Below are 17626 nucleotides of genomic sequence, written 5' to 3'. Positions count from 1 at the left end.
GCGGCCTCAACAATGCCCTATACAGCCGCAGCAAGACCTCCGTACTTTTATATTCGATCCCCCTCGCGATGAAGGCCAGCATCCCATTAGCCTTCCTGACCACCTGCTGCACCTGTGAGCTGGGTTTTTGCGACTCATGCACAAGGACCCCGAGGTCCCTCTGCACCGTCGCCTGCTGCAGTTTTTCTCCACGCAAGTAATAATCCTTCCTACCATTATTCATACCAAAGTGGACGACCTCGCACTTGCCAACATTAAATTCCATTTGCCATTTCCTGGCCCATTCGCCCAGCCTATCTAGATCCTTCTGTAGACTCTCCACACCCTCCGCACAATTTGCTTTCCACCAATCTTGGTGTCATCAGCAAATTTCGACACCCTACACTCGGTTCCCTCCTCCAGATCATCTATATAAATGGTAAATAGCTGAGGCCCCAGCACCGACCCCTGGGGCACTCCACTAGTCACCATCCGCTAATCCGAATAGCACCCATTGACCCCCACTCTCTGCCTCCTATTTGACAACCAGTCCTCTATCCACGCTAACACCCTACCCCCAACTCCATGTCCCCTGACCTTCTGCAATAACCTCTTGTGAGGTACCTTGTCAAACGCCTTCTGAAAATCAAGAAAGACCACATCCACCGGCTCTCCTCTATCCACCGCCCTAGACACATCCTCATAGAACTCCAGTAAATTTGTCAGACACGACTTCCCTTTAACGAAACCGTGCTGCGTCTGCTCTATCAAGCAGTTCCCCTCATGATGCCTCGCTATTTCCTCCTTGATGACGGATTCTAACATTTTACCTACAACAGACGTTAAACTAACCGGCCTATAATTCCCTGCCTTTTGCCTGGCACCCTTCTTAAACAAAGGCGTAACATTAGCCGTTTTCCAATCTTCCAGCACTTCCCCGGAATCCAGTGACGTCTGGAAAATAACCACCAAGGCATCCACTATCACCTCCGCCATTTCTTTCAGAACCCTCGGATGCATTCCATCCGGTCCTGGGGACTTGTCCACAATCAGCCCCTCCAGTCTGTCGAGCACCGCCTCTCTAGTAACAGTAATGTCATTAAGACCCTCCAGTCCTACCACCTTTCCATCTCTAACATCCGGCAAATTATTCACGTCCTCGTCCGTGAAGACCGAAACAAAAAAGTTGTTCAAGACCTCAGCCATATTCTGCTCTCTCAAGCTTGGAGGTACAATCCATTTGGAATAATGCAACTTACTTTACATTTCCCACACCAGATTTTTTGTAAGCAAGCACAGAAAAAGACTGAAAACTGTTTTAGGATAAATGTTTTAGGCTAACGATTCTTGGCAAAATGTTGAAGAGTTTAATGAACTTGTTTTTTTTAATGGATGCTGTTATATTCCCAGCAATTTGCCTTTTATTTCACATTTTCAAATGCATCTTTTATATTTCTCTGCAAATAATCTCAAAAAAACTAATAGGCAATCTGCTTCCAGACTTTTGTTAATACTTCTCTGAACCAGTGATTTAGAATGTAATGGAGATGGTGGGGAGAGTTCTCTCTGATTTACTGTCTCAGGAAACAGTTTGACCATTTTTTTTATTCCTTCGTGGGGCATGGGCATCACTGGCTGATCAGCAGTTATTGCCCATCCCTAGTTGTCTGAGGGCAATTGAGAATCAATCACATTGCTGTGGCCCTAGAGTCACATGTAGGTCAGACCAAGTAAGGATGGCAGATTTCCTCCCTTAAAGGACATTACTGAATCAGATGGGTTTTTCTGACAATGGTTTCATGGTCATCAGTAGATTTTTCATTCCAGATACTTTTCATTGAACTTAAATTCCACCATCTGCCGTGGCAGGATTCACACTCGGGTTCCCAGAATATTAGCTGAGTTTCTGGATTGATAGTCTCGCGATAATACCTCCAGACTATCACTTCTCCAGTACTCAACAACCCAGCAAAGTTGGAAGCTAATTAGCATTGAAAGGTAAGTTTGCAGTCGAGAACTGCTGTGATAGTGTATAAAAAGTAGAAAAAATCATATTGGTTTTGGGGCCTTATCGCATTTTTCAGAAATATTGGAAAGTACTTTGCACAGAATGAATTATATAGTGTGGTTAGGACTGATATTTGGCAAAAGCAGGAGTGATTTTGCACACAGCATTGTTTGTGAGCGTTGCTCCACAAACATCCCTGTCCTCAATGATGGGGAGTCCAATACATCAGTGTAAAAGATAAAAGCAAAATATTGTGGATGCTGGTATCTGAAACAAAAACAGAAAATGCTGGAAAATCTCAGCAGATTTGACAGCATCTGTGAAGAGAGAATAGAGCCAATGTTTACAGTCAGGATGACCCTTCGTCAGTGCAAAAGATAAGGTTGAAGCATTTGTAACAATCTTCACCCAGAGGTGCTGAGTGGATGATCCATCTCTGCCTCCTCGTGAGCACCCCAGCATCACAGATGCCACTCTTCAGCCAATTTGGTTCACTCCATGTGGTATTAAGAAATGGCTAAAGGGGTGGATGCTACAGAAGTTGTGCGTTTAGACAATACTCCGGCAATAACACTGAAGACTTGTGCTCCAGAACATTCTACACCCCTAACCAGGCAGTCCCAGTGTAGCTACAATGCTGGCATCTGTCTGGCAATGTGCAAAATTGCCAAGATGTGCTCAGTATGCATAATGCAGCACAAATCCAACCTGGCCAGTTATCACCTCATCTATCTACTTATGATCATCAGTAAAGTGATGTAAGTGGCTATCAACAGGCTTATCAAGTGGCGCTTGCTTAGCAACAAACCGTTCACTGATACTCAGCTCGTGTTCTGCAAGGGTCACTCAGCTCTTGACTTCATTGCAGTCTTCGTTCAATCATGGACAAAAGAGCTGAACTCCAGAGGTGAGGTGACAATGAGTGCCACTGAACTCAAGGCAGCATTTGACTGAATATGGCAGTAAGGAACCGCAGCAAAACAGGAGTTTACGGAATTGGGAAAACCCACAGCTAGTTGGAGTCATATCTAAAGCAAAGGAAGATGATTATGGTTGTTGGAGGTGAATCATCTCATTTCTAGGACACCACTACAGAAGTTCCTCTTGATAATGACGTAAATCATCATCATCTGTTTTATCAATGAACTTCCTTCACCATAAGGTCAGAAGTGGGGTATCCACTGATGGTTGTACAGTGTTCAGTACGTTGGTGACTCCTCAAATACTGAAGCATCCATCTCCAAATACAGCAAAACTTGCACCAAATCCAGGTTTGGACTCACCAGTGGCAAGTACATTGGGCCCATACGAGTGCTAGGCAATGACCATCTCGAACAAGAGATAATCTAACCATTGCCCTTTGGCATTCAATGGCATTACCATTGCTGAGCCCTTCATTATCGATATCCTGTGAGTTATCTTGACCAGAAACTGAACTGGACTAGCCATGTAAATATAGTGGTTACTCAAGGAGGCCAGAAGATAGGAATCCAATGTCAAGTAACTCATCACTTGACTCCCATCCACCATCTACAACATACAAATCAGGAGTGTGATGGAATACTCTCCACTTGCCTGATTGAGTACAGCTCCAATGAAACTCCAGAAGTTTGATGCCATCTTGGACAAAGCAGCCCACTTGATTGGCACCTCAACACAGGCATTCACAGTGATGGCAATATATCATCTACAAGGTGCATTCTAGGAATTATCTCAGACTTTTTAGACAGCCACTTCCAGATTTATGACCTATGCTATCTGGAAAAATAATTGCAACAGATGCATGGGAATACCAACATCTGGAAGTTCCCCTGCACCATGCACCACCCTGACTTGGAAATATATCTCTGTTTCTTCAGTGTTGCTGGAGCAAAATCCTGGAACTCCCTCTCTAACAGAATTATGGGTGCACCTACATCACAAGAACTGCCAGCTCACCACCACTTTCTTGAGGGCAATTAGGAGTGGGCAATAAATGCTAGCCTAGCCAGTGACACCCACATCCCATGAATGAATATTTAAAAAAATTATGATTGATAATTTTGAAATACTTTATGTGAATTGTAGAACACGGTAGCACAGTAGTTAGCACTGCTGCCTCACAGCACCAAGGACCCGGGTTCAGTTCCCAGCTTCGGCCACTGCCTGTGAGGAGTCTGCACATTCTCCCTGGATCAGCGTGGGTTTCCTCTGGGTGCTCTGGTTTCCTCCCACAATCAAAAGACGCGCTCGCTAGGTGCATTGGCCATGCTAAATTCTCCTTCAGTGTACCTGAACAGGCGCTGGAGTGTGACAACTAGGGGATTTTCACAGCAACTTTATTGCAGTGTTAATGTAAGCCGATTTGTGACATTAATAAATAAATTTAAAAATCTATATGAAGATATAAAAGTGCTCAAAATATACTGTTTAATAGTTGGTAAATCAACATAGAGCACAGCTGAGACTAAAGTACAAGTATGTAGGTTACCACTACCTGCAGTTACATTGTTAGTTAAGGTAGGGCAGACTTTTGACAGGTGACTTGATGCCTTGAGGGCACAACAAAAGTAAATTGGCTAGGAATATTGTACAGGCTTTTTATATGTACATAAGCTCAGGAGATCATGAAACTACATATTTTGAAATATATTGTTTCTAGTCTGAATACCTTTCATTGCTTATATTTTTAAACTACTTACCTATTTTTCACTGCATTCATTTTTCTAAAAAAAATTTCCTTGGTTTTCGTATCCTACATTCTTTAATGAAAGTGTGTTGCTCAATGTAGTTAATCACAAAGTTTTTTTTAAGAACATTGGCCATTTAGCCTTGTATGAGTTGTGTTTTCTCTGACATAATTGGGTCAAAATGCTGTACTTATAAGATTTGTTGCACTCCCATATGAAAAATACTCATTATTTCTTCTTGAATCACTTTCTGATTCATAAATTAGCCCTTCTTATTGATAATCCCTGCACATTGATGGGCTGCCTTTAAAGAAGACTGAAAGTTTGGACACATTCAGAGATAGAGGTTTAAGATAAAGAAAAAAATGTGCTTATGACAATGCCAGGTGGATAATGCAACTGAGAGTTGGGCTGAACATAGAAGGTTAAGAGGGGAATTGAGAAAGCAAGTAGGAGAAGCAAAAAGAGACAATGAAAAGAGACTAGCAGCTAAGATAAAAAGGAATCCAAAAGTCTTCTATTGACATATAAATAACAAAAGGGTTGCATAAGGAAGGTGGAGCTTACTGGGGACCAAAAATGGAATTCACACATCGAGGCAGGGACATAGCTGAGGTATTAAATTAATATTTTGCATCTGTCTTCATCAAGAAAGTAAATGCTATTCAGGTCATGGTGAAGAAGTGGGTAGTTCGAATAATGAAAGGATTTAAAAACGATATAGAAACAGAAAATAAAAGCAGGAGTGCTTTTAAGCCTGCTTCGCCGTTCATTTTGATCGTGGCTGTTTATCAAACTCAATATCCTGATCCCTTTAGCCCCAAGAGCTATATCAGATTTCTTCTTTAAATCACTCTATGTTTTAGCCTCAACTACTTTCGGTGGTAGTGAATTCCACAAGTACACAACTCTCTGGGTGATGAAATTTCTCCTCACCTCAATTCCAAGGTTTACCCCTTATCTTGAAACTATAACCCCTAGTTCTGGACTCTCCCATCATCAGGAACATTCTTTCTAAATCTACCCTAACTAATGCTGTTAGAATTTTCTATCAGATCCCCTTTCATCTAAACTCCAATGAATACAATCCTAACTCACTTAGTCTCTCCTCATGTGACAGACTTACCATCCCTGGAATCAGCCTGGTAAACCTTTGCTGCACTCCCTCTATATAACAAGGACTTCCTTCCTCAGATAAGGACACAAAAATTGCAGATATTGCCTCACAAACTATACAGTTGCAGCAAAACATCCCTATCCCTGTATTCAAATTCTCTTGCTGTGAAGGCCAGCATAACATTTGCTGCCTTTACTGTCTACTGTACTTGCACAATTACTTCCAGGGACTGATGCATGAGGATACCAAAGTCTCGTTGAATACCAACCTCTCTCAATTTTCCTTGCACTTATCCATATCACACTGCATCTGTTATGCATATTCCCACTCACTTAACCTGAGCTAATCATATGGAAGCAAAGTTGATAAGACACCGCTTTTAATAATGAATAGACCAAGGTGCTACTGAATAAATAAGATGCTACTGAGCCAATCAATTGTTGAGGCCCTACCCAGAGTACATTGTGTGCCCATGCTCCCTTAATACTTCTTCCAGGTGGTGTTCAACATGGAGTGATGCATGGCAATGAGCAAGAGCATGGCAATCAGCATGCTACGGTGCAGAGGGACCTGGGGGTCCTTGTGCACGAGTCGCAAAAACCCAGTCTTCAGGTGCAGCAGGTGATCAGGAAGGCGAATGGAATGTTGGCCTTTATAGCGAGGGGGTTAGAATATAGAAGTAGAGAGGTCTTGCTGCAACTGTAAAGGGTAATGGTGAGGCCACAGCTGCAGTACTGTGTGCAGTTTTGGTCGCCACACTTGTGGAAGGATATATTGGCCTTGGGCAGAGTACAGAGGAGGTTCACTAGGCTGATACCGGAGATGAGGGGGTTGGCCCATGAAGAGAGACTAAATAGACTGGGTCTGTACTCGTTGGAGTTTAGAAGGATGAGGGGGGGATCTTATAGAGACTTATAAGATAATGAAGGGGATGGATAGGGTAGAGGTAGAGAGATTCTTCCTGCTTAGAAAGGATGGTAGGACTCGAGGGCACAGCCTCAAGACAAGGGGGGGGCGCAGTTTAGATCAGAGTTGAGGAGGAACTTCTTCACTCAAAGGGTGGTGAATCTCTGGAAATCTCTGCCCGTTGAAGTGGTGGAGGCTACCTCGCTAAATATATTTAAGTCACGGGTAGATAGGTTTTTGAAAGACAAGGGAATTAAGGGTTATGGGGAGAGAGCGGGAAAGTGGAACTGATCCACTTCAGATCAGCCATGATCTTATTGAATGGCGGGGCAGGCTTGAAGGGCTAGATGGCCGACTCCTGCTCCTATTTCTTATGTTCTTAAGAGATTTCTTTGCTCATTTTTGACCTGATGACATGAGACTTCGTGGGGCGCAGAGTCAATGTTGAAGACTCCCTTGTCTATTCCCTCGTACTGTGCTGCCACTTCCGGTGCGTGTATTCTGCTTCTGGGACAGGACATACCCAGAGATAATGATGGAGCAGATATAAAAGCAGAAAATGCTGCAAAGACTCAGCAGGTCTGGCAGCATCTGTGGAAAGAGAAACTGGCCTTCAGCCTGACTTGAAACGTACAAGATCCTGAGGGGACTTGACAACATGGAAGCTGAGAGAATATTTTTTTCTTGTGGAGAGACTATAATTAGGGGACACAATTTAAAAATAAGAAGTCTCCCATTTAAGATGGAAAGGAAGAGAATTTTTCTTTCTCTGAGGTTTGTTAGTCTGTGGAATTCCCTCCCTTAGTGATCAATGGAGGTAGTGTCATTGAATGTGTTTGAAGAAGATTGAGTTAGATAGTTTCTTGGTTGACAAGGGAGTCAAATTTAAAGGAGGTAGGCGGGAAAATCAAGTTGGGGCCGCAATCAGATCGCCCATGATCTTATCGAATAGAGCAAGCTTGAGGGGTCAAATGGCCTCCTCCCCCTAATTCGTTTATCTGTCATTTAAAGATCAATTGCAGTATATGGTGGAGAAATAATACAGCATCCTGTATTTTGCCTTCAGCAAGTTTATCCTTTAAACAGCTCAGTAGAGTTACAAACTCGTTATGATTCCCCCAACTGTTCCAGCTGGGTTCATTTATACTCTTTAGGAAGCTGAGCCAATAATTGTCACCTGTCCTTAACAATGCAATCAGGTTAACAAAGTAATTGCCAAAGTATGCAATTGCTGATACATTCACACGTATGTGTGTTCGCACCGCCCTGAAATATTGAGCACAGACTTAGAAAGTTGAAGGCCCAAAAATTAGTTAATCTGTTCTCACCTTTCTTCAGTTTGGCAAAACAGTAGAATAAGTATATCATTGCTTGTCAATCTTACCACAAAGATCTAACAGTTTAGTTATTCTTATTTAATCTGTTGAATGCTAGGGTATGTTGCAACATGGTTGTGACATTATGGTGTCTTTAGTCAAGAATCATTTTTTTTCCATTTAACACATTCGAAAAATGATCAAAATGTGGTATTTTTTTCAGATGCTCCTTTTTTTTCCTTTGTGTACTATTCTTCAAATAACTTGCCTTATCTCTGGTTTGGGTGAGACTATAGGCTCTCCTTTTGAATCTATAATCACATGTCTTGAATAAAACAGGTAATTTAAAGTGTAGCTAATAGATTTGTGTTTGACAACCTAGGATTAGTACCTATAATCACTAACACTGATAATCAGCTTCTTAATGTATTTGGAATAACAACTTAAATGATTTGATCTTGAAGTTCAATAAGCCATTTACAACTTTGATGGCATTTTCCCACATCTGCAGAAAGTTTGTACTTGAGATAAATGAAAATGTTTAAATGGTGGCTTGGTCTTGGGAGAAGTATGTTTATTTGTGTAGTTCCAGAGAATTCAAACACACCTGAAGCTAAAAGAATAGATACATTTCACAGGTTTATGATTAACTACAAGGATGCTCATGGGGAGTTAAATTACCCCACCTTTTCTAATAATATCTGTAAGGAAGTCTTGTTTAAAAAATAATTGTGGTTAGGTAGAAAAATCCATTGCAAATAAGTATTTTTTGCTTGTCTCAAAAGGCAGAAATTGGAGAAGATGCCTACTTCTGATTGACGTTGAACTACCCTTGTAGTGTGGGAACAGGCAAGGATGGAGTAGGATCTAGCTCTTTCCCAGTGTGGTTGAATAACCCAGTGTCACTAACTATCCTCGTACTGCAAAATGATTGCTCACACAACATATTAGTGAGTGCCTGTGTTAATTCATTCTGAAGCTAGATGGTGAAGTAGGAAACTAGATGCATTTTGCTTCATGCAAGATTTGGTTATAGCATGCAACATTACAAACGTCTACCTCCTCCCTAATCAATACCATCCTACTAGCGTCCCAGTAGTCTTTCTATATATGTATTCAACGTGCTTAATCAACCAGTGCCTGTGTGTCCTTAAACTTGATATTACAAACAACATACCATTTATAGCCTGGTACCAATTTACGTGGATCTGAGGCAAGGATGGCAGAAAATTGGGAGGCAATTGGGGGGTGTTGGGAAGTAAAGAATTTCTGCAGGCACCTCGCAATGTTTCTCTAACCTTGACTGGGAGAACAGACATTGAAACTTTTTCCAGCATTCTGCTGATCTCCCATTGAAAACCTCATCTGAAAATTCAGGTGCCTCTTTTTGCATAAAATGAATTATTCAAAACAAAAGACTGGCCATAATGATGGCGCCAGAAGCGAAACAAACTGCAAAATTAAACCCAATTGATTACCAATTGTTCTGTCACTTTTTGAAAAATGTGTATTTCCAATTCTGAGTGTTCGTATCGCCTCTAAATATGAAAATACCAAAACATTTTCATCAAATTATTGAGTCTTTCCATGAGTTGCCAACTATTCATTGTTGGGTGCATTTACACACAAACCTAAAAGTTACCTCAATACAGTTTTCTAATCTCTGAAATAGTATGAGACTAAGAAGCACAGTTTCCCACCGCTTCAGTTTGACACTATGTAGAAAGCATCTCTAGTGCAGTGTGAGACTGAATTTTAAGAAGTTCTCAAGGATGGATCCCTGTATCTCTTTAAATCTATCTGCCATTAACATGAAATCTTAGCGCAGAATCCATTGCCTTCATCGTCAAGATTTAAATTTCCATTTTTACGTGAGTTCTATCAATACGCAAATCCAGGCTTGAGCAGAAATGTCTACCGGGCAGAAAGGCAGAGTTCCAAATCAGTTACCATGTGGCACAAATTGGGTATTACTGCTTGGAATCCATACCACATCTATTTGATCCTGCAGTAAAACTGCAGTGTTATAAGATGAGTTTGTTGGCAATACAAATTTGTTGAATACAAATTCAAAATGATGTATAGCATTCGTGGCCTGAAGTTGCTGATCTCACCATTTCGTCTAGAAGACTGTGAAGTGCCTAAACAGAAGATAGGTACTATTCTTCCAATTTGCATTTGGCTTCACTGGAACATTGTAACACACGGAGAACAGGAGTAAGAGCATGAGAGCAACATGGTGAAAGACTAGGGCAGTACCTATTCTTGTCACATGGCACCTGATTTGGAACTCTGTCATTCTCCCCTCGAAAAATTTCTGTCCATGTGTGAATCTGTGCATTGAAAGAACTCGTGTTACAATTGAAATTTAAATCTTGAGATGGTGAAATAGCAAGCAACTAGAAAGCCAACGTCATACTTGCAGACTGAGCACAGGTACACTGCACAGCAATCTGCCTTTGGCTTCAAAATATAGAGCTGACTGAATTGTGAACAGTGAATATAGCAGACTAAATTGAAAGAAGTGCAAGGAAAGAAGTAGGAACTTAAATTGTGCATTTGAGGACAGACTGCCTTGTACAGAAATTGTTACCTGAGTTACTAAAACAAAAACCAGAATTTCAGGAAACTCGATAGATTACTTCCTTTCGGCACATAATTGCATCACTTTAAGATGAGCAAAATGGGAATCATGTTTATTTATTAATGTCACAGGGAGGCTTACATTAACGCTGTAATGAAGTTACTGTGAAAATCCCCTAGTTGCACCTGTTTGAGTACACCTAGTGAATTTAGCATGGCCAATGCACCTAACCAGCACATCTTTCAGACTGTAGGAGGAAACTGAAGCACCAGAAGGAAACCCAAACAGACACGGGGAGAACATGTAGACTCCGCACAGGCAGTGACCAAAGCTGGGAATTGGACCCTGGTCCCCAGCGCTTTGAGGCAGCAGTGCTAACCCATTCATGCGTGTGTTTGTCACAGCATTTGTTGCTTCCAGTGTACGCTCTCTATTAATCTTGTTTGCTGTGTTTAGTCTGTTAGTTCCTCATGTCATTTAACTTTTAAGGCTATTTTATTTTTAGGTTACTTCTATTTAAACTATTTAATTTCAAAGATGAGAGGCAATTTGGCTCAGTTTCTATCATTATTCTGAAAGACACAAATGTTATCCAATTGTAGTATCCAATTTTATTTCGTTATTTGTTCAGGGAAGTGAACATTGCTGGCAAGGCCAGCATTCATCCCTAATTACCCTGGAGAAGGTGATGGTGAGTTGTCGCCCTGAACTGCTGCAGTCCATGTGATCTATGTACACCCACATTGCCCTTCGGGAAGGAGTTCTAGGATTTTGATCTAGCAGCAGTGAAGGAATGTGATATAGTTTTTTAATTTAAATTAAAAGAATTGGGCATTGCTGGCTACACCAGCATTTATTAGCCATCCCTAATTGCCCTTAAGAAGGTGGTGGTGAGCTGCCTTCTTGAACTGCAATTCCTATGATGTAGGTACACACAGTGCTGGTGGGGGGGGAATTTTTGAATTTTGAGCCAGTGACAGTGAAGGAATGGTGCTACAATTCTTGGTCAGGGTGCTGAATGATTTTGAGGTGAACTTTCAAGTGCTGGTGTTCCCCTGTGCCTGTTACCCTCGTCCTTCTGAATGTTAGCAGCCATGGATTTGGGACGTGCTGTCTAAGGAGTGTTAGTGCGTTCCTGCGGCGCATCTTGCAGATGTTTGTCAGTGGTGGAGGGCGTGGACGTTTGTTGATGTGGTGCCAATGAAGTGGGCTGCTTTGTTCTGGATGATGTTGAGCTTGTGTGTTGTTGGAGCTCACCCATCCAGGCAAGTGGATAGTATCATCACATTCCCAATGTATGCTTTGTAGATGGTGGACAGGCTTTGGGAAGTTCAGTTACCACAGAATTCCTAGCCTCTGACCTGCTCTTAGAGCCAGAGATTGTGATGATATAATTAGCACTTGAGTTTAAAGTTATTGTTCAGAATTCTCCGAAAAAAATTCGAAGTGCCAAGTTCATGTAAAAACTGGAGTAATTCCTGCTGGTTTTTTAGCATGATTTTCAAAATGAATCCCCTACATTTTGTGCACTGCAACGTGCCTCAGGAGATTCACACTGAAAACCATGGGGCCGTGCCTATTTCTGCTGGAGAGACCGGCCGCTGAGTAGGCCATTGCACACGTGCTGATATGTCACAGCAGTGGTTGGCACATGCACTACTGGCCTACTGATTGCTGACCAGCTCAATCAAGCCCCGTGACCCCACATTGCTGCCCTCCCCCTTGATCACTGGCTTCCTGATTGTTAGCCATTATCTAATTCAATGGATGACCAGACTCGAAGAGACATATTATTCGTATTCATTCTAGCAAAGGTCAAATCATCCAGAACTCTCATTCCTGACTGTCATCCAAACACTCTGATGAAAGTCCGATGGATATGTAAATATTCTTTCACCCCTAGCACTCCCCTAGGAGTTGTATGAGCTGTACCACATAGTGGAGCCAAAACAAAACACTAAGGGGCAATGAAAATGACAAGAAATATAAAGCAGGCTGAAACTTCCTATGTTAACAAAGGAAAGCAATGCACATGTCTTAGAATTAACTTTCTCTTCTCCTTTCACAGTTGTACCTGTAATCCTCAAAGCATTAACTTTTGATGAGAAGCGTGGTGCTTGTAGTGTGGGCTCGAATGTGAGAGATGCAGCTTGCTATGTCTGCTGGGCCTTTGCTCGTGCTTATGATCCTCAAGAAATGAAACCATTTGTTAATCAGATAGCAAGGTAAGAGTATTTTACAATGATGTTCCTTATCTTTTCAGCTGACCTCTTTTAGTGAAAGGAGGCTCAGCAATCTCTATCTGCTTCTGTGGGACTGGGATCATGCATGTAAGACAACTGTTGGCATTTATATTGCAGTGTTCCTCTGAAAGACTGCAGGTTAACTTGAAAGTTTCAATTTGAAGCAAAGGCTGAGAAGTTTAAGATATATTTGCAGTCACAGTAAAGTTAAATTAAGATCAAGTCCTGCAAGTAGTTTCAGATATTTGGATTATTTTAATCGGTGTCACGTAATCGTACTGTCCTATTGCAATTGAGTCCTAAACTTCTTAGTCTCTTTGGAATTCTTAAATTGGTTTGCAGGATAGACTAAAATTCCTATGCCATTGAAAATAACACAGCCTTATGCTAATTGATTCTTCAGCAGGGAGGTTTGTTCTTGCAGTTGAAAGATGTTTGGATATGCTCTGTTGCATCAGTTTTTGGGTCCTTAACTGACACCAGAAACCTCAAAATATTGTGATTGTGCATGTCAACCTCAGGGTTGTTAGTGATGGAGGATAAAAAAGAAATCAGTTTTGGACATCAGCTATAGCAGGGCCAGATGCAGCATAAAGGTTCCTTTACTTTTAAGAGTGCCCATAATACAGCTACATGACAATTTTCTTTTTACATACCGATTAAGCTGAAGTCCCTTAAGCGTGTCATTTATGGGCAATTTAAAATTGAAGTTCTGGGCCCTCAAAACCAGATTAACACTGGTCAGAAACATTTCAATGAAGATCCTTGCTGTGAGTAGATAGAAGAAGCTTTCATTCCAGCTCTTCAGGTCCGATGGCCAGTGTCAAACCAAATGCAACGACTTGCTAAATGTTATACTTGTGTTTCTGTCTGGTTTATATTCCTTACTATTTTCTCCACTAGCTTTTTAGGCATTGCCAAAAATCATAACACTTAAAATGCTTTCATGCCTGGCATAGTTGGAAGTTGAACGATGGTGTGAGTTTTGAATTTTCAGTTGGTATTTGCATATATTCTGGATGCCCTAACTTCAATATTTACTCAGAGAGACATGCAATATTTGGTTTTGAACCAGGAACATTTTGTAAATTAAACAAAAAAAAACATCTTAAGGGCAGACTCAACACAGAAAACAAGTTGATTTGTATATGGAGATTATTCTGCTAAATTACATTTTGGATGAGGTCAGCCTCACAAGTAAATTGAATACTTCTGCAGTTGGTGCATGTAAGTTGATGAGCATCCAAGATCCAAGTCTGGCATGGTTAGAAGCTGAATTACAGTCTGAGTTTTAGATGTTCAGTTAATTCAACTCTCTAAGACTTCACAATCAGTCCTTGGAAGGTGGAAGATTTCTGCTTCAACCAGAAAATTGCAAGATATTAGTGCTGTCATAGAACATAGAACACTACAGCACAAACAGGCCCTTCGGCCCACGAGTTGCGCCGATCACATCAACACCTACCAATCTATAGACCTATCTATAACCCCCAATCCCATTAAATTCCATATACTCATCCAGAAGTCTTTTAAAAGACCCCAGCAAGTTCGCCTCCACCACCACTGACGGCAGCCGATTCCATTCACTCACCACCCTCTGAGTGAAAAACTTACCCCTAACATCACTTCTGTACTTGCCTCCCCGCACCTTCAATCTGTGTCCTCTCGTAGCGACCATTTCAACCCGGGGAAATAGCCTCTGAGAATCCACCCTATCTATTCCTCTCAGCATTGTCCTTGAAGATTTAAGCAGCAGGTATTTAACACCTCATCGTTATTTTGTCCATGTGCAAAAGGCCAATTGTCACTGTCAGTCACCTGTGCTCAGGAATCGTGTGTGTAATATTGGGGTTGATCTTCATAGAAGCCAGTCACCTTGTAGCAGATAAATCTGAGACAATGGTGCTTAGAGATCACTGAAGCATTAGTTTATCAAGCATTAAATGTCTACAATCCTGCTTTTGCATGGAGAAACTTACTAGATTATTCAGATGTTCTCTATCAACTGAGCCTGGATGGTAAATGTCCCATAATAAACTACAAACAGAAAATGCTGGAAGTTCTCACCTTGTGTAAGAGCATTTGTGGAGAGGAGAAACCATAGTTAACATTCCAAAAAAATGGAACAAACACAATTGGCTCTGACGAAGGGTCATCCTGACTCGAAAAATAGGCTGTTTTCTCTCTTTGCAAACGCTATCAGACCTGCTGAGATTTTCTAGCACTTTCTCTTTTTGTTTCAGATTCCCGCATCGGCAGTATTTTGCTTATATCTTGGTTTTCTTTGCAATATTGATTGAGCCAGAAATATTGGCCAGGACACTGGGCCTACCTTGCTGTTAGAAATTTGGTCATGGGATACTTTATGTCCACCAGAGAGAGTCAACAGAATCCCCGTGTAATATCTCATCTGAAAGACAGCACCTCTGACAGTATTACTTCAGTACTGCACTGAAGTGTTAAGTGCTGGAAGTGGGACTTAAATCCCACAATCTCTAACTCAAAATATTATGAGCTGAACCAAGGCTGGACGATGCCCTTAGATCTGTTATAAGTTAGAAATGTAACTGGTTTTAGATCATAAAACGTAGCAACAGAAATAGGCCATTCGGCCCATTCTGCTACTCAATAAGATTATGACTGATGTATGGTAATCCTGAACTTCACTTTCTCACCTTATCCCCAAAACCCTTGATTCCCTTTGACCATAAGATGTAGAAGTAGGCCATTTGGCTGATCAAGTCTGCGCTGCCATTCAATGAGATCATGACTGATCTGATAGAATCCTTAACTCCACTTTCCTGTCTTGTGCCCCTAACCCTGGGTTCCTTTATTGGTTAAAAATCTGGTTGGTTTTAGCCTTGAACATACTTGACAGCCAGCCTCTACAGTTCTCTGTAGTGAAGAATTCCACAGATCTGCTGCTCTCTTAGAGCAGAATTCCTTCTCATCTGTGTCTTAACTAGGTGATACTTTACTCTGAGATTATGCCATCTGATCCTAGACTCTCCCACAAGGAGAAACAGTCTCTCAGCATCTATCCTGTCAAGTCCCCTGAGAATCCTACATGTCTCAATAAGGCCGGCTCTCATTCTTCTAAACTCCAATGAGTACAGGTCCAACCTACTTAACCTTTCCTGATAAGAAAATCACTCTACGCCTAGGGTCAACCTAGTGAAACTTCTCCGGACTGCCTCCAATGGAAGTATAATTTTCCTTTGATAAGGGGACCTAAACTGTTCACAGTATTCCAGACATGGACTAACTAGTACCTTATATAGTTTCAGTTAGATTTCCCTATTTTATATCCCATTTCCTTTGGAATGAAGACCAGCATTCTGTTTGGTTTCCCATTTTCCTGCTAAACATGCATGCCAGCTTTTTGTGATATATGCATGAGGACCCCAAATCCCTCTGTGCTACATTATTCTGCAGGCTGTCTCAATTTAAATAATATTCAGCTCCTTTATTTTTTCCACTAAAATGCATATCTTCATATTCTCCTACATTATAGTCCATCTACCAGATTTTTGCTCAATCACTTAACCTGTCTATCCCTTTGTAGGCTTTGTGGCATCATCAATTGTCTTCCCATCTATTTTCTTGTAATCCAAAAACTTGGAGATGGTATATTCACTTCCCTGTTCAAGTCATTAATATATGTTGTAAATAATTCTGACCCCAGCGGCACTCCACCAGGCTGCCATCCTGAAAATATCCCCCATATCCCAACTCTCTGTTTTCTGTCAGTTAGCCAATCCTCTATCTATGCTGATATACTACCCCCCCCCCCAAAAAAAAAACCATGGGCACTTAGTAAGTAGCCTTCTGTATGGTACCTTAATGAACCTTTTTTGGAAATCAAAGTATATTATATCTAATATTTCCCCTTTATCTGTCCTGCTTGTTACCACTTCAGAGAAGTCTAATAAATTTGTCAGGCATGATTTCTCTTCATGAGGCCATGCTGACTCTGCTTGATTATTGTGCATTTCTAAATACTTGGCTATTACATCCTTTATAATGGACTCTTAATGTTTTCCCAGTGACAGAAGTTAAGTCAACTGGTGTACAAAACGGGAGGAAGTCTCTTGTCTTCCTCCCTTTTTGAATAGGCTGTTAAATTTTTGGTGCCGGTTTGGAGGATCAAAGGACCTATTCCTGTACAGTAATTTTCTTTGTTCTATACTCTTCTTATTGGCTGTCTTCCAATCCTAGGGACATTTCCAGAATTTATAGATTCTTGGAAGATTATAACCAGTACATCCACTGCCTCTGTCGCCACTTCCATTAGTATCCTTAGATGCCAATCATCAAGTCCAGGATTCATATCAACTTTTAGCTCCATGAGTTCTCCTGGTACTTTTTGATAGATATTGTAGTTATCTCCTCCACCTTCCTTTCCATGGTTAGCCATGGTTGATTTATCCTCTTCCTAGAATCCATCTTCTGGTTTTAATCGGTGACAGGGGAGTACAAAACACAGTGGGGGTGGCTTTGTGATGGGTGCAAGGCAGGAATGATTAATGACAAAATGGATAATGTTACAAGGGAAAAGTTGGTAGTAGTGAAACAATTCTGCTAGAGGGAAAAAATAAGGGTAGTGAAAAGAAGGGTCGACCAAGGCATAATTGGACATAGATGTCACAGAGCAGTTGCAAGCAGACCAAGAGGATATGTGAGGGTGGTGCAAGACAGACAAGTGGGACAGACCATGACAGAAGATCTTCCAGCAGGAGTAGCTACAAGCAGAGGGAGAGAGGTTAGGCGAGTTGTTAATGGCATTAGCAAAACCATTAGCAGC

General features: G+C 41.3%; 1 protein-coding gene across 1 annotated transcript in view; it reads left to right on the top strand.

The window, feature by feature from the left end:
* Positions 1-17626, top strand: part of tbcd (tubulin folding cofactor D) — a 240637-nt gene that overhangs the window by 103823 nt on the left and 119188 nt on the right. Inside the window, exon 14 of the mRNA XM_080209036.1 lies at positions 12648-12804. Within this exon, the coding sequence (XP_080065162.1) occupies positions 12648-12804 (157 nt within the window). The remainder of the gene's footprint in view (positions 1-12647; positions 12805-17626) is intronic.

Source organism: Carcharhinus amblyrhynchos, chromosome 21, assembly GCF_965287045.1.
Source record: "Carcharhinus amblyrhynchos chromosome 21, sCarAmb.v2.hapA, whole genome shotgun sequence".
NCBI classification, from domain to species: Eukaryota; Metazoa; Chordata; class Chondrichthyes; order Carcharhiniformes; family Carcharhinidae; genus Carcharhinus; species Carcharhinus amblyrhynchos.
Note: the sequence above shows the minus strand (reverse complement) of the source record. Positions and strands in the feature narration are given on the sequence as shown.